Source organism: Corvus cornix, chromosome 15, assembly GCF_000738735.6.
Source record: "Corvus cornix cornix isolate S_Up_H32 chromosome 15, ASM73873v5, whole genome shotgun sequence".
Lineage (NCBI taxonomy): Eukaryota > Metazoa > Chordata > Aves > Passeriformes > Corvidae > Corvus > Corvus cornix.
The window spans coordinates 7,325,441-7,346,204 of NC_046345.1; the positions used below are offsets into that span (position 1 = coordinate 7,325,441).

General features: G+C 38.4%; 1 protein-coding gene across 1 annotated transcript; it reads right to left on the reverse strand.

The window, feature by feature from the left end:
* Positions 1–396: 396 nt before the first annotated feature.
* On the reverse strand, positions 397–20,226 carry DGCR8 (DGCR8 microprocessor complex subunit). Its single transcript, XM_010398202.4, has 14 exons — positions 20,098–20,226; positions 13,272–14,271; positions 12,678–12,840; positions 11,362–11,504; positions 10,377–10,659; positions 8,686–8,883; positions 8,220–8,321; positions 7,567–7,665; positions 7,086–7,168; positions 5,881–5,981; positions 5,360–5,466; positions 5,016–5,143; positions 4,591–4,704; positions 397–4,235 (listed from the first exon to the last, which is right to left on the reverse strand). Exons 2-14 carry the CDS (start codon positions 13,992–13,994, stop codon positions 4,152–4,154), a joined length of 2,328 nt encoding a protein of 775 aa, XP_010396504.1. The 5' UTR covers positions 13,995–14,271; positions 20,098–20,226; the 3' UTR covers positions 397–4,151.
* Between the last annotated feature and the right edge of the window lie 538 nt (positions 20,227–20,764).

Here is a 20,764-nt window from a genome sequence, read left to right on the forward strand (position 1 = left end):
CCATCTTAAATCTCAACTTACTGAACATACTTCCAATATACATTTAATATGGTCCAACAACAACAACAAAATTCTACTACAGCCCACAGTTGTGCTGATACCCCACCTTTCCAGTGACAACAGGTACCAAAACCAGCACTTCAGGTGTAACATTTCCAACCTTGACACCGTTTAAGTAAAAATACAAATCCCAATTTTTAAAAAGGAACTTAATTTCATTCCAAGTGTTTAACCATGTAAACATTCAATTCCTCACAGAAAAAGTGATTCAGTATTTTCATAACCAATGAGCCTGCACTGATCTAACTTCTCTTTAAAGATACCTACAGGACTTGAGGAATAAGAGTTCCTTTCTCTAGATATGCTTAAGCTATCATAATACTGATCACACTGGCACATTTTATAATATCAAACTTTATTGCTCGAAACTAATTGTCTGAAAAATACACATGTAGTACTCAAAGACCGAACACAGAGGATTACATGATTGTGCAGAAAAAAAGCAAGCAGAGGCTCAGTGAAAATGAGGCTTTATAGTTGTACCAATTTAGCACTGGCACTAAGCAACTGCACCCAACACAACTCAAACAGCAACCATTGTTACCTGCTGGGACAATAGGGATGAACTTTGTTTTGTTTTCCCGCTTTCGCAGATACACTTTGAAATACTGTCATTGAGATAATTTTATTTGGTTAATAACAGCATGGCTTCTTGCACTTCACGTTTCTTCCCACAGAAAGTTAGGAGGCTATCACTTCCTGAATTTCATTCCAGAACCAAAGTACAGTTTAGGGAATTAGTAAGATAATCATGATGCTTTTAAATACTTGGACATTACAAATATATTTGTATAAAGCCTAACAGCATCACAGGAGAATGGAAGTTTACATACAACAGTTAAGGTTATGCATAATAGTCTTTCCAAACTTCTGAGTACCCAACTAATTCATCAGTTTTGTCTAATAAATATGGTAAAAAAAGCTGATGACTGGTGTTTCAGTAGGTAGCATCTGACTAGTCACCGGAAGTCACAGTAAGTTTTCCGTCAGTACCATGAAGATTTGAATGCACACGAGTTTAATCCTTGAAGTCAATATACCACACTTTTGTCAAGAAGCACATCATATGCAAAGCAAAAACTGTCTAATCCCCAAAGGATGGAACAGTTCTTAAAAATACACTCCATCCCTATAAAAATACCCATCTTCCTCTGGATATAGAAGGGATAAATAACAAGTATCAGTGACAAAAGCAGCAGTTTTATGCATTCATACAATCAGATCTAAACCTTTACAGCCGATTACCTAGAAAACACACAAGAGTTACAAGACAAGTTTAGGATACATCTTGAATCACACTGTAAGTGTTCATGCAGAAGCTGAAGTTAATGCAATGATCTATCCTCTATCACAGCAGCTCGTGCTTATGTGCAAATGCAAGACTGTTACACTCCAAACAATAGTAAACATTAAAACACAAGAATACTTCACAATGACATAAACAGCAGTTACGTTGTTTGTTCCAGCAGTTATTGCGCTATTTTCTGGACATCTCTCCAGTTAAAGGCTGCAGCAAGGTCTAATACCATCTTTTTTTGTTTGTTTTTGTTTAGAATGCATAATATACGTTCTAGGCTTTGGTTCACAATGAAATCTCTGGATGTTTTAATTAAGGGCAATGGTCACCTTGTGATTCTGATAGTGGCAGACTGAGGTAATACAGCAATCCTCTTAAAATTAATGAAAACAAATTGGTAAGTGAGGCATCTATGGATATTCTGCAGGTGACCTGCAAATGCATTGACATTCTGATTTCAGAAAAATAAAAAAGATCTACAAGGGTGATTTGTCTTTTACAGTGCCATCCAAGTACAGATTTTTCTGCTGAAAACACAAGCTGAAATAAAACCTATCTAAGAGTAATACATTTAGGCATAGATAAAAGCCCTGTCTTTATGAAAACAAACAGAAAAGTCCCAATAAAAAAACAACAAAAAGAGACAAACAGCAATCACTGTTTGTCACTACTGCACCAATATTATATATACCCTTCAAAAGATGGAGATTTATTAAAGCTATACAAAAAAAAGCAGAGGCAGTGGGGTTTTTTTTTGTCTTTTTTTTTTTTTTTTTTTTTTTTTTAAAGACAGGCCACTTCTTTAAATAATAGTTTATATACTGTCTTCCAACTACCCGTATCCTGTTGTAACAGGATTACAACTCATGGAACTAAAAAGCTAAATATAATAATAAAAACTGGGTGGATTCATATTTGCAGAGACCTCCAAGCGTATCATTTAAACACAAACAGGTAAGACTCCATGACTCCTCCTGTTTAACCTCATACATTATATGCAACACATTAGAGAATGTTAGTTTGAAATACAAATTAAAATCCACGTATTTCCAAAGTAACATGTAATGTTAAAAGAAGGTCTTACAATACTGATGCCAACATTTTAAATCCAGTAGGCACTAAATTCAATATACTGCAGCACTCTCTATGTAACATGGTAAATTAAAAAACAAAACCACATCAAAATCAGAATAAAACCAAAACAAAACCAAAAAAACCCTCAAGCCCCCAGATTCCTGTCAACATAAGTACCAGGAGCTGCAGCAGGTACAGAGAACTGACCTTTTATTCCCAACAGGAGCAGGAGTGTAAAAATGGAGCAGTGCAGCTCCTGGATAAATCACTGCAGCCCTGCCACTAGCTTGGTTTTCACACTCTTCTTAAAGACCAAACCAAAAAATGGTTCCAAGAGAAGACTTAACTGCAGTCACCCAGTGAATCCTGTATGAAGGATGAAACCCACAGAGCAGACTGCCACACTATTTCTTCTGTGCTTGGCTTAATAAAGCCTCAGATGACACAGTGAGTACTGCCTGTTAGCCAGGATTGTATTTTAGACTAGTTGCATATTTGTGATTTTCTTATTTATAACAGGTTATGGTCTCATTCTACTTATTGTTCTATGTCATATTCCAAATCTACATTCTAATTTTCCTTGCAGAAGTTACACACTTTCTTTAAAAACTAAAAATGTAATTAAAAAAAGTAAAAACAAAAACTTCTTAAAAAACCCTAAATTGCTGCAGTCAGACTTAAGGGTTGTGTTGATTTTTTTTCTAAATTCTTTGCTTTTATGGTGCAAATTAATTAAGACTTAACAAGTCAGATGCAATCTGACACCAAACAAATGAGAAATTGTTTTATTGCTGGGAAAAGGGAGTGGAAAGTCATTGGCAAAATATTTTCAGGCTATCAACCATCATCAGCTGCATTTTGGCTCCAAGCTTTGAAAACAGCCTTTCAAATTACAGTTTTTATTTTAATCATATATGTGGGGCCATATTTTCCCTGTTCAACTGATCCATAGACTAACACAGGCTCTTTTCATTTAAAATAAACCCTGGTAATTTTGATCTCCAACCTGTTACTCTTAACACTACCAGGTATTCTTGTTCTTTTCAAGTAATAACAAAATCTGCATCTTGTAATCTCAAATAACTAAGCCTGGCAGGAGACAAGAAACAAAACAAAAAGAAACAGCATTACTGGCCTAATTCTATGGCATTAGAAACATTGCTCATCACTTTCCTGTATTTGTCACCAAAGTGTCTTATCAGTGCATATTATTATGTGCTGAAATGCAACAAAACTTTTCACAAAAATAGTTTTAGGCATGTTCATACAAGAAGATGTACATATATTTCTTTTATATATACATATATATGAATGTGTATATATATAATATCAGCTTCAACCTGTACATAGATATTCTGAATTTCATACTTAAAATACATCCATTTCAAACAACATGGATGGCTTTCCAGGAGAAAGTGCTTGATTGGTTTTATCCTGTGTGAACATGCCTGTCCTCTGTGCATTTGCCCCAGTAGAGATCTTTATGATCAATTCTTTAAACATACATATCTCAGAGGTATTAAACAAGAAAAAAAAAACCAAAGAAAAAGAAACTAGGAAAAAGTAATATTGCCCTGATGATGCAAAAAGAACAATGCATAACTGAAGCAGCTTGGATTTTAAAAGTTATCTTGCATTCTGCAGCAAACAATTTTTAAATAATTGTTGAAAATCTAGTTCCTCCATTTGTGTTATTGCTCCCCACTTGTACATTTTCTCCTTACACATCAACAGTACAGAGAGGTTCACTACCAGGTTGAGCTGATTCCACTATTGTCATCTTGGGTTTCTTTCGGGTTTCCTCCTAAAAAATACAAAACGACCCCCACCACAGTCACAAAGAGACGAGAATCCTGAAACAGTTAAAATTCTGAACAATTTTAGCCAAACTTGTGTGAATTGTTGCAAGAGGCTAACTAGGGCTAATGTTAAAAATAAATGTACTGAAGTAGGTACAATCAAGTTATAAGCCAGTTTAGAAGAGAGGATGAAAGTCTCCCCAGAAGTAGACCCTAATCAAATTCTGAAGAGCTCTCTCTACTTGAAATACTGTGTAAAATAAGCAAAAAAAAAAAAAAAAAAAAAAAAAAATCTGATCATTGGTACAAGTGACCCATGACATTCATGCTGTTTGTAAATACATAAGAATGTATACTCACTCTTTCCTGTGCCAGTTTTTTCATTTCCTCCTGTAACTTATTCAGGATGTGCAGATTTGGCTTGTTCTTTTTGGCATACTGCTGAAGTTCTATCACACTTCTATCAGAGGTTTCCTATTCAATAGAATCATAAGCAACAACTGATCAACTTTATGAAAAAAAAATTAACGTACATGGAGCAAAGTTTATTCTGTAGTACTTCTGTAGTTAGTTGGACTTCCTTAAGTAGGAACATCTACTTCCATGAGTTAGTTAAATAGGTTCTTTAATTTTGACCTGGAAGATGCAAGATTAACACAATTATTACTGTCAATGAAATCCAGGCACCTTAAAGTTTTGTTGTAACTAAATTTACAAATCCAGAAAAATCCAAAAGCAAAACTCCAGTCACAGGGTAGGTTATACTCAAACAAAAGCATGCTCACCTGTTTAACCAGCTTGCTATTCTCTCTGCCATACATTCGCAAGAGAGAGCCCCAATTTTTCACATGTGGATGCAGTAGCTGAAGGATTTTCTGAGAAGCCAATTGCTTCCCCACTCTTTTATTTTTGCCTGTAAGAATAACCATGGAAGTGTGTCAATACCAGCACACTGTCTAATGAGACAGCCGCAAATAATCACTTGTGTTAGTCATAACTGAGATACCAGAGCAGAGCAGGATAAGCACGTAACAAACTTGGTGGCTGAACAAGCACCCTCAGAACGGACAGCAAAGGAGAACAGGAAGAGAAAGGGAGATTCAGAGGTCACACCAATTATTGTACTTACACCAGCCTCGCACTGTGTGCTTGCCACAAGTCATGACATATTCACTCTTCTGATTTTTCCCAGGAATCACTTCAAACTTTATGGATGTATCACCCATTCCGTGGTTTCTTAAGCACAAACACAATCAAGATCACATATTAAGCAAAATGACAAACAAGTGAAGCGGTTGCAGTTTATCATCTTGGATAGTCATTGCAATGACATTAGATATATTAATAACAAATGTCAATACATTAATTAACAAAGAGATCTTTTTTGATCAGTAACTTGAGTCAAACGAAAAAGCAACCCTGTATGAAAGAAACAACATACATTTGTCCAGTAACTACATCCTGATCTCCAAAGAGGCATGAACAGCAAATATGAATTAGAGAGGACTCGGCATTAACCAGGTCAGTCCCCACCACGTCTCTCCCAGGCCCAGGGAGCACAGGAGCTCAGGCAGGGTCACTGACAAACAACAGCAACAAGCAAACAGCAACACCTCACACCACACAGGGGTCCTCATGCTGCAGCCTTACCTTTTAAGGCACTCATGGAGAATCTGATATGGAGACAAGAGTCCAGCTTTACTGGTGAGTTCATATACCCGTGAGTCCTCAATACTGATATGGTTAAAATACTGCAAAGGAATTGAAAAGGGTTATTGTGCTTTGTGCAAAGAAAACCTTAATGATGTCCTTAACCCTAACTTCTGTTTTGCTATACTCAAAAAATTCTGTTGCTCTGTGCTTAATACTTTAAAAAGTGTTTTAAAATCCATAATGGATGAAAAGCAACATTATTAAAACTGTCACACCTAATCATACATTTGCAGACAAATTTTAACTCCAATCTTACATTATTCAATATGTACATAAAAACTACAATCTTATAAACTCTTTATCATAATTTCTCCCTTGAGGACAAGGTTATTTTATTTAACTAAATATGAAGCTTTATCAAAATGCTGTGGTTTAATAAAAGAAAACCTAACAGCTATTGGCGCATTTGGTATTTTATTTTAAAAGAATGGAAAAAATTGTCTGCATTTCCTTAATGACCATTTCAGTAGTGCATGGCATACAATACAGTTCTATGTTAAAGCAAGGGTACAAATAACTCATTCTGTATATAACTTCATTTTAGAAAACATTCCTTTCAGGCTGATCACTGATTTTTCCTTTACTCCTTACTGATGGTATCATTGATCAATGAGCTATTTAGTTCTCCCAGTACCTGAGCATATAGCACAACTCTCCTCTTAAAGAAATTTTTCCTTTGATTTACTCAAATGTCACTGCCTAAACTATGAGATTTCACTATGTGGTAATAAAAACATCTCAGAAGCCTGAGCACTTTTACTTCTTACTTGGTGTCCTAAGATTGACACACAAAACCAAACAGCATCTAGCTCTGAACCTTTACTGGTATCAGCCAGAGGACTCTGGAAGGTAGGGCAGTACAGGCAGCCTGGTACCTTGCAACATCTCAGGTCTTCAGTAAGTGACCTGATGTGTCAATGAAGACAGCAGTTCCCTGAATCAGAGCAAATTTACTGATCTATTCCGATAGGAAAAAAAAAGTATTTTCTTAGCCATAAGTCTTGCTCTAAATGAAGGATTTTATATTTCCATTTGACTGAGAAAACAATCTTATTAATTTTAAGTAACTTTCTGATATTAAATGTGCAGTGTTTTAAAAACCAAACTCAAATGACACCAGCCAGGAAGCATGAGCTCAGTACCTCAAGTTCTTGACTGTCTTTGGGCTTCTCCTCAGAGGTCTGTTTAACAAAGTCAGGAATAAGGATTTCCAGTGTAGCTCGAGCTGCAGAGAGTGATTAAACATTTTGATTAGGTTTATTTTGAACAAAAATATCTCCTGTAGAAATTGACAGGTATTTTTTTCTGGTAAGAAATGTATTCACTTACACTTTCCAAGGGAAAAAAAGTTCTACTTGTTCAACCTGATAATTGAAGTCTCGTAATTAATTAAAATAAGAAGAAACTACTTTTTGTAAGTGCCTACAAAAGGAAAAATATTCCAGTCTCATTTTAGAAGTGATATAGAGCCTTTAAGACCTAAAAATAAAGAGTTATCATCCCCTAGTTCTTACAGCAAAACCCTTGTACTGTATCACTATGGCCCTCAGAACCCCAGAATGGTACAAGAAGCAAAGAGATCAACAATTCAGCAGTTGGCACTGAGAAAGAAAAAAAGATTACCAGCTTTATTCTTGGCAAGTTTTTTGCTGCTGGCAGTTCCTGCCCCATAAGTTACTCCATCAATAATCACTGAGGCTCCAAAAGGTTCACTTGGGTTCTCTGGAAATGGAGGAGGAAAGAAAAGAAAGCTTTTTGGAACTCCCAATGTATATGAAATATCACCACTATCAAGATTTGTTTTCTTAATTTCAACTTGAAGAGGAATGAAAATGGTTTATTCTTCACGAAGACTGAAAAATTGTTTTATTAACAGTTTTCCATTAACAGACTTACCACCATATACATCATTCTTCCAAATAAAGAACTTACAGATTTTAAGAGATCACTGGTAATCTGCCAGAATTCAAATATTAATTCCAAAGTTTTTGCATCATGGTGTGTATACAAGAGCTACACATTTTGATATTGGAAATTCAGTTGTATTATGTAATGCATACCCAGGAATAATGTAATTCTGAATGATTATAAGATACCCTCTAAAAAAACCCCCAAACAGCAAAAGCAAGAATGAATGGAACATATATTATACCACTTAAGGAAAGAAAACCCCAATATTAACTTGATTCCAGTTATATCTTCCATATATGCAATACTTTTGGATTCTTGATTAAGCATCAAAATCAGGATACAGTTGTTGAAGGAAACAGACTTACCACATTCAAAGAAATTGTAAACAGGGCGAACCTTTAGGACTCGTTGCATATATTCATGCAAGATGCAAACTTCAGACTTCCCATTGGGATTAATGACAAACTCTGCAAAAATGACAGAAAGAAGGGAAGAAGCTAATTAGTTCCAGTCTTTGAAAGATCATTTCTGTTACAAATAAATCAATACTAGGCAACACTCAGCATTAAAAAGAGCTGAAGGTAGTCATCACTTACCAGGACTGTAACCTTAAACAAAAATATTCTTGTTTAGAAATTGGTCTTTATAATAGGAAGTATATTTTGACAGTATTTTTTCTTTACCATGTAATATATGATGGGTCAAAGAACACAGAATACTGGATCAGGAATAAAGTGGCCTTATTACAGGATTTTTTTTATTTTCAGTCAAGCTTAGAACTGCAATTAGTCTTCAATAAAGACTATTTGAACTCCAGGTAGATCAGCTAACCTTTCTTTATGGGTGCATCCTGCACAGACAGGGTGATGAGTTTCTGGTTGGCCGGCAGGATGGGCCGCTCGGACTCCGCCTGCTTCCGCTTCATCTCCCGGTTGAATTGGCGTCGCTCGGCCCAGGTCCGGAATTTCTTTACAGTCACTTGTTCGAAGTCAAAACGCTTCTCAAGATAGCGCCTAAAATCTTCCAGATCTGAGAAACACAATCAAGTTAACTCTCTCTACCACTGAACAAGCATTAGGTTCTCCATTTCCACTGTTTTAAACGTGCTATAATTATTTTCTTAGACTAGGAGCAAAAGGTTAAGATGCTGTTTTGGACTAACAGAAATAATTTTAAGTTTTCTCGCTATAGGATCAAATGCAAAATGTTTGTGCAAACCAGAAAACAAAATTAAAAAAACACCATTTTGTTCTGCCACTTGATAATTTTACTAATCCCTAACCAGCATTAATACCCAACACAATTTGCAACAAAAGACAGTAATTGTTCTGCTTCAACATCTAACCACCTTCCCTTTACCTGAAGCAAGATACACAGTGAGTACAGTAATTATGCTTTCAGCCTCAGTTCCCTGAAGCCAAACCCAACTGTTGCTGCCTACTTATTATGCAGTGTACCATGAAACACTGTACAGTGATGCTCCATGAACTCCATGAGTATCTGCAGCCTCTATGCAGAATTTAACACATTAAATCCACATACAGAGTACTAAAAGATCGCCCCTTGTAGTACAGCTGCTTCTCCTTTATAGGATATTCTGCAGATATAATCAGCAAAAATAAAGAGTAGCATCCACAGATGTAAACAAACAAAAGCAAGCTGCTGATATTGCTTCCTTCCACAAGGGATTCCAAATGCAAGTCACGCTTACACTTGATCACTCAGTATCTTTTTCAGTAATACAGAACAGATCCTATTTAAAGAGAGAGATAGACAGGTGAACTTCATGTAAAAAAAATAAGTGCTTACTGACTTTAATTTTGCTGCTACATATTGATGATTTGGGATATTTTTTTACATCTTTTGGCATGGTTTTTGGACTGGACATGACATATGTAATGAAAACAAGTTTTATGTCTGAGCACTACAAAGACAAATGTAGCCTATGATCCATACCAATATTCTGAGCAGCAGAAATTTACATGGATGGGACTCTCAGGTATGCAGATGTGGTAATTAACACATGAGCTTCCTCTCAAGTTCATCTCTGCTGGGTGGCGATTTTGGCATGATGGCTCTCAACAACTTTTTGTGTAAAGGCTATCAGATTTGCATAAATAAAATAATGAAGCATATCACCCCTTTGTAGGAGTGCAATTGTATTTGCATGACTTAGTCTGCTAGACTTGTGCAAATACAAATATAGTTTAACTACATAATTTATCTTAAGAGATCATCCTGAAAATAGATACAACTCAGCCAATACAGAGGGTGCATAGAAAAGCCTATTTGCAGAAGTCACACAAACAACTGACAACAGCACTGACATAACTGATTCTTAAATGGAGATAAAGTCTACAGGACTAAACTACCAAAATGTTCACGTTTTTCAGTAAAACTTTTCCATGTGGACTCTCAGAGCTTCGGGCAAGATTACAATTCAGTAGCCAAGTCTGGAATAAAACTTCCCAAATGCCATTACCCAGCTCAAGTCAAGAAAAGACTTCACTTCCCATACATACCTACAGATTCATCTTTACATACTTCAACTTTGGCCTTAACTTGTCCCAAAGCTCCTTGTGCTGCATCTCCCCCAGAGGGGTCTTTGTCATCTAAAGGCCCAGAATCAGCAGCAGTGGAATCTGGTTCTTCTGTTTGGCAGTCCAGTTCTGAGGATTTATCTAGGTGCTTTACAGGTGATACTTCCCCATTAGGGGTTATGTCATTGTTTTGTTCCCTTTCCTCATTTTCCTTCATTTTTTTGTAATGAAAGCAGGGAATGCTACTAAGGGGAGGATCATGTTTCTGCAAATATAAAATAATACAGAAGGTTTCAGTATCTCAAGGTCACCAAAAGCAAAACTCCAACCCAAAAGATGCAACCAAGATGGAAGCTACTTTTATTCAGTCTAGGCTCAAGCTCCTCTTCAGTCAACAAAGTCATTCTACTCAAGAGCTGAGCAGAGCCACTCCTGTGGGATCTTCACACTGTGTAACACTGATACAAACCCACTCGTTTAGATCCAGACTACAGTCTGTTCAGCTATATGCAAATACTACATGCTTTCATAAAATCCATTGAGCTTTCCTGGGGCATAAGCCCATGGCATTAAATCCAGTTTCTGCAGATTCCTTGGGTTCATGAATGTCATATCCTTACTTCTGCAAATGTGGACCACAAGCCACAGCTCAGATTAGTTTATATTTACAAAGAAATGATCCCTATATATATTTCATGGTGCAATAAACCCTTGATTTTTGCAGCCATACTAGAAAAGTGAAGGCACCAAACAAGATCATCTCATTCACTTTAACTGCCCAAACAGAAAAACAAAGCACCTAAGAAAATCATATCAGATTTTCAGGAACAAAAGAGTTTACTTTTCAAGGATCTTAATTCTAATACTGGAAACAAGCCTGCCAAAGTAGAAAAATATCCAACTGCTTGCATGAACATACCTAATTTTTTTAATTTTAGTAAGTATTTAAGTAATTGACAGCTCTCACCCTTATGCTTCCTGTTCCCAAAAAATAAGGTCTAGACCAGGTAACAACTCTAGATTCTCTGTGCAGATATACAGGAATGCCCGAGTTATGGAATGTCATGATCCATCCATCTGGCAAAGGTTCTGTAGGAGGGCGGCCACGACCTTTAAAGCAAATAATGGCTTTAAACTTGGATAGACTGCTCAGAAGAATAGAAATAAAAGCCAGGTTTTTATTTATTTTTTTTTTCTGTCCCAAAGAATAAAATGGCACTGAAACAAGATTAAAAATGTTTTGTAGAGAGATGTTGTTTTAATAACAAGGTATATGCTTCTAACCCAGACTAAATCCTGCAAAATCACAGATTCCATGACGTTCGCAACTAAAGGCAACAGTAGCAGTAGTTTTTATATAGACTGATTTGTTTGTTTCTTCATTGAATTCTCTTTTCTTTAGTCTTTTTCTACTTATCACAAGCACCAGTATCTACTGGAAAAGTCATACTCGCTTCAGAAACAACTTCATTTTCCATTAAAAATTTTTCACTTGACACTCAGGAATAAATTTGCATCGAGAAACCACCAGATTCACAGACCCAAACAGCCAGAAAATAGCTTATCTCTAAGCCAAGGACTCATGTCTCTCTAAATTACAAATCAGAGACCATTCATCTTTGCCAGGAAGCTTTCAGCAATCTCTGTTACTATACAATTTTGGAGCAAAAAGTTATTTGTTTTTTTATTTTAGAATATAGTGAAGCTGTAAAATACTCCACAAGTATGTGTTTAAATTTTAATTCTAATTCAGAGGATTTTCAGTTACATTCTTCTGGATGGGTTTGTGTTCTCAGCTCTTTATTAGTAGTTTCTGACATTAATACAATGAAATTGGAGAAACGTCAGCCACTGACTTTTCTAGTTATTATTTTTAATCTAGATTGCATGCATAGAGAGACCTCACATGCAGCAATTTCAATAGCAGAAGTTATGTAATTGAAGCAGGAAAAAGACCAGAAGGACCAGAGACAAAAACCCCAGATCACCCTTGTTCACCTCCCCACCACTGAGGTAACACTCTTCATTATTTTTCACAATCACAAAAATGCACTAAAATATATTCTTATTACATACAACAGATCAAAAGCAAAAATCAACTTCACTGTTTAAGAATGTGAAAAATCATATTCCACAGTAAGAAGCCTCCCAACAATAAAATTCTCCAACACATTCACAATTTCACACAAATTGCTATCCCACACTTTGCTTGTTGATATACTTTCATCCTACAGACACAAGCCACACACAGGATCTACAGTTATTAAATGCACGTTAACTTACTCTTCAGTACAGTTTTAATTTTGGTCATCATTGGCTGAACACTTGTCTCTCCATCAGACTGGTGATCACTTTCACCACCGTATTTCTCATTATCTAGTCTCCTTGTTTTGGGTGCTCGAAGACCCTCTTCCAGCAGAGCATCCACATCATTATCAAAGTCATCCTGAAAGAGACTTCATCAGACACTATCCTTCTGGGTCTACCAACCTCCCTTTTCCCTTGCAAAGAGAAAGCAGACATTTTTGATATGCACTTCCATACAGAGAGAAACTAGAAATTTCCAATGATTCCAGTAAAAAGACTGAAAAATAAGAAAATAAGTTTGTGAGAACTAGAATCTACATGATAAAGTGAACTGTAATTGTGTGAGAAGACTTTTAAATACTGTTTTTACAGAAAACTATACAAGCTGCCACACAACTCAGAAGTTTGACTAGAATAGTTTACAGAAGTTCTCAGCCAAAGCTCTGTCTCTGAAAATTCTGCCGTTTTGACTCATGTACTGCACACTTTGAGAAGAGATTGTTTCTTTGTATATTTTTTTCTAGCCACTTGGAAACCTCTTACCCAGCAAAGACCTGTGGATTTACTTACCTCATATGAGAAATTCAAGGTTTCTTCATCCACTTTATCTCTTTGAACGATTGCTTTAGATGTGAACCCTCCTCCTTCTTCATCTATTTCCATCAAATTGTCGGTAAAGTCTTCTAGCTCATCCAGAACTGCAAATTCCACTCTCTTTTCCTGATCAATATCATTTTCATCATCCTTCTTGTCATCACTTTCACCCCCTAGCCCTACAGCTTTACCATTACTACCACCGAAAGGACAAACATGCAAATCCCCATTGACATTATTAATACCAAACTCTGTATCTGCCTTATAATCCTGCTCAATTCCAGTGTACAGAACTTTCCTATCTTTGCTTTTGCAGCTTTCTGTAAAGCTAACACTAATCTTCACATCCTTCAGTAACTTAAGATCTGGGGTGAACTTTCGAACTGACGGTGCATGACGAGCAGTTCTCGGGCTTTGGTCACTACTCTTGGGGTCTATGATAAGACGACTTTTGTAGCAGGCAGATCCCTTTGTGAGCAGCTGTGTTCTGCAGAGACTGTGCGTGTCCCCAGCAGGGGTATCTGACTGTCCATCACCACCAGAGCCAACGTCCATTACCTCTGCGTCACTGGACGTTTGCAGGGGAGGTGGTGGAGGCTGTTCGTTGGGCGGCAGAGGTGGGGGACAAGTGTGATTCTCCACATTCATTTCTCTTGCAGGTTCTTTAGGGAGGGGTGGTACATTTTCATAGTTCTCCATTTTTAAAACTACTGTTTTAAAAAAAACAATGCTTTAATAAATGTTTATCTCTGTATTCCTAACATGCATAAGTCCATCAGGATTGGTTTATCATGTTCTATTCAATATGCAACACTGATGATTCAGTTAAGCTGACTACATTGTTCTTTTCATTAATGTAGACAGCTTTCAGAATCACTGTCTCAATTATTGGAAATCACAATGCATTCAGCTTAAATAGCTGAAGACTAAGAGTGCATCTTCACTGGACAAGCTGGTCTCCTTTTCTTCTTTCAACCTACAAGAGGAAACAAACAAAAAAAGAATTTTGTCACAGGAAAAAAATGGAAATAGTATCCCAGGCAGAAAGAAAACATGTCACTCCTTCCAGCATAAATTTCAAGTAGAAGAGTGACACAGTGAGAAAAGCAGGGTACCCAGATACCATCTTGGATGAGGCTGAAACTAGAGTGGTTTAACTGCTTGAGCTGTACACCAGCACAAGAATTTGCTAAAACAGTTGCCTTTATAATTAGTTGACTATCTCTGCTTGGTTAGCAGGCAGGGCATTAACCATGACAGACTAAAAACTGTGCATTTTGGGGAATTTTTCCCATAATTTGAAACAACCTGGTATTCAAGCCATACTTACCCACACAGCAGAAAGGCTAATTAGTTTACAGTTTAAGACAATCTGCAAAACCAACAAGATTTTAAAGACTATGGTCATGGCTTTTCAAAGTTTAACTTAAGTTATCAGCTGTTTTTGAAATCTCACAATTTACTAAAATCTCACAGAAAATTACTCTCTAGATAACCAGATATTAGACATTTGATCTTGTATTTTGCACTATTATGGAACTATTTACTCTTTATGTCCCAAGAATTCAGGTCCAGATACATAGCATTACAGCTCAAATTAATTTTGGAAGGTATTTAGAAGCCACTGTTTTAGGGAATTTAACTCGGAAAAAGTATTCAATTCCTCTAGGAAATTTTACAGGGGATAGGGTGTGTTTGTTTAGGGTTTATTTTTCACATTAGGTGGTTCTTTCTACCATGTCTATGATGGCATCTTCAATTGTACTTTTGTCATCTGTGCTGGACCATAAGCACCTAGGGAAAGGAAGGATCATTTCTTACCTGCTTATTTTGGTTTCTCCAAGTCCCTCCATGCCAGACTGAACTAGGCTTAAATCATCCTACAAGCTAGAAACAAAGCACTGTCACTCTGCCCCAGCCAGTCAGCTGGCTGAGTCTGCTCTGTTCAAAGCATTCCCAGCTGGCAGAGAATGTCTACACAAGTATTCTGGAAAGACAAGCTCCAAGATCTTTCCCGTTGCTGTGTAACACTGCAGGCAACAGGGCAGAAGATCTGCGTTGTCATGAGGGACTTAGAGAAACCAAGTGTAATTCTCTCATGCACCTCTATACCAGCCCTGGCAGAACAAACCAACAGCAACATCCAAACACCAGCTGGGGCAAGGCACGAAGCGGGGAATCAGAAGGTATAACAGGATCAATTAAAATTCAGCAACATACAGAAGTTACCTACCTGGAAGCTGGAAGAAAGCGTAATACATAACAGTGCAATCTCTAATTTGGCAACAAAGCAAATTTTGCTGGGGCAGCAGAGGAGTTCTCATATTTTGTGGTGGTTTTTTGATGTGTGTGGGGTTTTTTGATCATACTCAAAACTGTGACACATCCAACATGCCGAATTTGACATGCATTATAAAATTACTAAGGAAAAAGACCGATAAGAACTCTTAAAATAATCCCATCTTCTCTGATACCAACACATTTTCAGATTGAAAAATGGCTCATTCGCCAATAAAACAAGCAATTCTCTATCTTTAAATCCATTCAATCCTACAAGATGACCATACAACAACCTTAGCAATGAACAATTCCTTCATCTTTCAACAGGTTCTGAAACATACAATGTTGTAGAGAATGCCCCTAGAAATATATTTGTCTAATAATTAACTTCCTCATCTCCAGATTAAAAAAGCAAAAAAAAGTGAATGACAAATTATTAAATTCTTCGCAGTAAATCATTAAAGTCTTAATTCTGAACAAAAGAATCAAAAGTCACAGCATGAGTTCAGCAACTCCTGGAAACGAAACACCCAAGTCATCTCATTTTTCCACCTTAAAAAGCCTTCTAAAGACTCTTGAAAAGAGCAAGCAGAAGTAGTTCACACAGAAATGAAATACTGAAATCAGCATTCTAGAATTTGAACAAGCAAAGCCTTCCTTTGTGTTCGAGGAGCTACCTGGTCCAACTAGAAAGACTTATTTTTGACACGGCATAACACATGATCATGAATGCCGCTTCCAGATCCCTGATACATGTCCTGCTCCTATGCTCAAGTGTATTTTAACAACACCAATGTCAAAACGTAAGAACTTAACCTTTACCTGCCCATCTTTGGTGGCTCACTGAAACAACACCTCTGCTATTTGCAGGAAAGATGTCTTGTTATTCTATTCAAGCACTGGTAACAAATTCTTGTTGTCTTCCCTTTCTTGCTGGCTGTGAAACGATGCATAGCTGAACGATGAATAGCAAATCACTGCCAGGGATTGTCTGCTCCTCAGTACACACACTGTGCTCAGGAAAAGTAATAGACCAAGATGGGTTCAAATGAGCTTTTCCCATTTCTAGCCATGAACCTGCCACATCCCTAGGGTAAGATAACAGTCTGGTAGTGATGCCAAAAAGATTTTTGCTTTTTTATACATTTATTTGTAGCTCTGTAGACTACTATTATATAGCTCCTTAACTAACTCTAGTACTTTTCTTACCCTTTCTCTTAGATTTTATAACAATAAGCTGACCTTCTAAACACATTCCTGAAATATTGTTTAGTCTTATTCTAAGTAGGGGACCTACAATAAGACATAATAAGAAGTGGGACAGAGAACTGTTGGACCAACTCCAAGGGGCTGACCGAGGGGTGGGTTACTGGGGCAACTGAATCTCCTGCTGATGTACCTGTTAGATAGCCTAATTAATTAACCTTATAATTGTAGAAATCCAGTGCTGGGTGTGCCCATCACCACTGGGACACCTGGAAGCGTCCAAAGAAAGGTCTGCTTGTTACTATTCCAACACTGTTGCAAGGGGTTTTTTCTCTTTTGATCATAGGTAACAGCAGCTCCACAGTTACAATGGGCTACAATACCTGCCTATAAGCTACAAAAAGCAAGGCAGAAGCAGAGGAACACAGGTCCAATTCCCATCTACTTCCCTGCCAGCTGACATTACAATATGCCCTTTATATCAGGGTCTGGGAAAAAAAACCCAAAACAACAAAACCACTGAACTATCAGGTATTTGGAAAGACAGAAGGGAAGAAAGGCAAAAGGATGAGTTAGATGAGCTTGTAGGTTACAAACAGCCTTAGACAAGGGAACAAATGGGCTTAAGATAAGGCAACATAACTGTCACACACAAACAGGCTCAGCGGACCAAGTTAAATCTGAACGTGAGTCAGTTTGCCTATTGCCATTCTTAATTATATTGTCCTGAAATAACAGTTTCATTCTCTAAGGCTCCACCAAGTTCCATCAACAGTTTCCATACAGATTTGTTCCAAGGAGACACAACACCATTGGCAGCTGCACCAAGCAGTAAAAAACACTGAAAACATGAGTGCACAGCTCATTTTCTGCAGATCACCAACACATGGAATTTCCACATTTTTAACTGCTTGTTCTTATTTTAGCTGATCATTTTTAAAAGTTTCATGTCACAAAGTAAACTCAACAATACAGATACAGGGGGAGACATATAAATGTAATGTAGCAAACTGCACAAGTCCCAACAAAAGCAGAGTAATCTTAGCCTAGTTGTCTTACAGATGTCTTTTAAAGACAGAAAGGAAAAAAACAAAACTACTTTGTTTAATAAGTACTACTGCCCATTCCCACAATCAGACAGAAAAGGGATGGGAGAGAAATACACAGAGAAAGGGGTATCTTTTTTCAAGGCAGGAAACAACCAGAATCTTAAAATTTGTAACCAGCATCGCCCAAACTCAAAGAAAAATTCCCTTCAGTTACAGCAGGTCAGCAGTCTAGTAATGAGTTTAATAAAGAACATATTTTCTTTAAAGATACTTGTAACTGCAGCAAGGAACAGCATACCACAAATTCTCTCTTCAAAGAGTCACTTTTGAAAAGAAACTGTGTCAGAGACTGCTTACTTCACATTCAGTGGACCCCAAAAGGAAGAGTGGCTCAGAGCAAACTCTCCTTATTTCCTAACCAAATACAAAGTCCTCCTCCTCATCCTCCAGCCCCAAATGGCAACTCTGGTGCTGATCCATTAACCCCTTTCGAAGTAATTCCCCACTCACAATCATCTACCTTCTTTTTATTATACCTAGTGTGTCTTTTCAATACATACAGCTCTAGAAATAAGTTAATCCTATTTATCACCACTACTAAAAAAACCAAAAAACAAAAAAAACCCCACCCAAAACAAAACCTGAAGAAACTGAATTTATTTTCTTTAAACCAGAACAGGAAGCACCAAAACAAAATACTTTTTAAGAGAACTACTACATGTAAGAACTCATCTCTTCTCATTATCAGCTGTAGAGTAGAAACATTCTGAACGAAACAACCACTTTGTGTAAGTCAGTCGTCAAGGAAGTTTAAGAAAATGCAGCCAGGGCCCAACAATAACAGTATCAGTGGCAAATACAGACAAGGCTCAAGAACTTCTCTAGTTCATAAAGCTTCATCCCATTTCAGAATGAACAGACTAGATAATTTTGGAAAGGCACACTCAGAAATGGCAAAACAATGGTTGCTTTTAGAGGTTGACCAGTTTTCTGGCAGGGTTTAGATGGTTTGATTAATTATGTAAGACAAGAAAATGATTTACAAAAAAAGGTGAAAATCAGAGCCTAGAAAAGAGAAAATATATTTTTCTTTTCACATTATATATAAGCTTCTTACTTGTAAAGAAGAACAGCACACATAAGGAACCAAATTCCCTTCTCTTTCTCTAAACAAGCAAAACAACCCTAATGATCAAAAGGAGCTGCCCAAAAACCCTAGCAATCCAACTCCTCATCCAGAATCAAAAATAGGACCCCCTAAGTTTAATTACCTAAACAGACAGAAAAATTTCTCAAATCACAAAAATAAAAGATCTGATTCCAAGACCTCTAACTCGCAACCTAACGGAATAAAGAAACTGAATGTGTTCACCCAATTCCAGTTTATGGTCGAGCAACGCCTGGATTATTCAGGTCTCAGCAGGCAAACAAACTCTGCAGACAAACCCGAAGCCTAAGGAAAGGAGTTACAAAAGAACGAACTGCTTCCAACCAAAAAAAGCTGAAGAAAGCTGGGAGAATTAACGTTTCAGAGGCTGAACGAGATATTTTGCAATTAAAAGAAAGAACACATGAAAAAGAATCCTGAGAGTTACAGAGACACCCCATTACCTTCAATGTACCAAAACTAAAAAGTCCCTGTGCGCCCGCACACACGTTGGTGCCTTCTCTTCCTAACTTTGCCCAGGAGCCGAGACACGCTCCTGTCTCCTGTACAAAGGGGGAACAGAACCCTGGCCGTGCCTCCCTTTGCCACAGACACACACGGACCTGAGGCACGGTGTAGGAACAGCCGGAGCCCATACTCCCCATCACCCCCGGCCGAGGAGGTGCCGAGGGTACAGACATGGCGTTTCCTTCCTTTCCACCATCCTGAACACAATCCCACGGCGAGGTGAGTAGGGAGGTGGCTAGGGGTGGGCGGGAAACGAAAAAAAAAAAAAACCCAACCCAAAACACAAAACCAAAACAACCAAAGAAAAGCCCTAAACAAAATAAAACACAACACCAGCTCTGAGCAGAGGCCGCTCAGGCCGGGCGCAGGGGAAGCGCCGCACGGCAATACCCTCCGGGCAGGGCAGCACCTTCCAGTTCCAGCGATGGGATGTCGGTGCTCGGGGAGAGGCTCCTCTGGGCTCCGCGCCCGGGGGCCGCACCGGGCAGGCGGCAGGAGCGCGGCGGGCCCGCTGGCGCCGCGGCCTGTCGGGCGGAGGGTTGGTGCTCGCGCAGGCCCGCCCTGCCCGTCGCCCCGCGGGACCCGCACCCACCTGGGCCATACCCGGCGGCCCCGCCGCTCCTGTGCCGGGGCTGCGAGTGAGGGCGAGTCCGGCCGCCTCACGATCGCCGTCCCGCACTCCGCGCCGCCGCCATCTTTAAACGCCTGCGCTGGGCCCCTCCGCTCCCCGCGGGCGGGACCCCGCGCGCGCCGCGCCAATGGCGTCCGCAGCGTCCGCTGTCAGCCATTTGAAATCCCGGCTGCCATTGGTCCACTCCCGTGCCTGTTAACCCGCTCCGCCAATAGAGGCGCGGGAGACACCCGCCCTCACAGGCCCGGGCCATGGCGGGGCGGGCGGATCCTTTGTGTGGCCCGGGCTGCACTCGGGACTTTCCCCCCCCGTACGGACCAGCTACAAAAAAAGCCACTTTTCCCTGCAAACGCTGTTTTGTATCTTTAAGCAACAAAACTACAGCATTACTGCTTCAAGGCTGATTTACCTAAAAAGGATAAATCAAAGTAGGGCCATTTCTCATGCTATATGTACTAAGCAGTTCACAGAACAAGTCCCAAATCTGACTGCAGTGTTTAGACACAATTCCTAAATAATTATTGAAAATATCTTACACAATTTATGTAAAACTACTTCTAAAGTGTTAATGAACATTTGCTGTCCTAATTTGCTCTGTTATTTTATAATTTGTGAGTGATATAGAGCT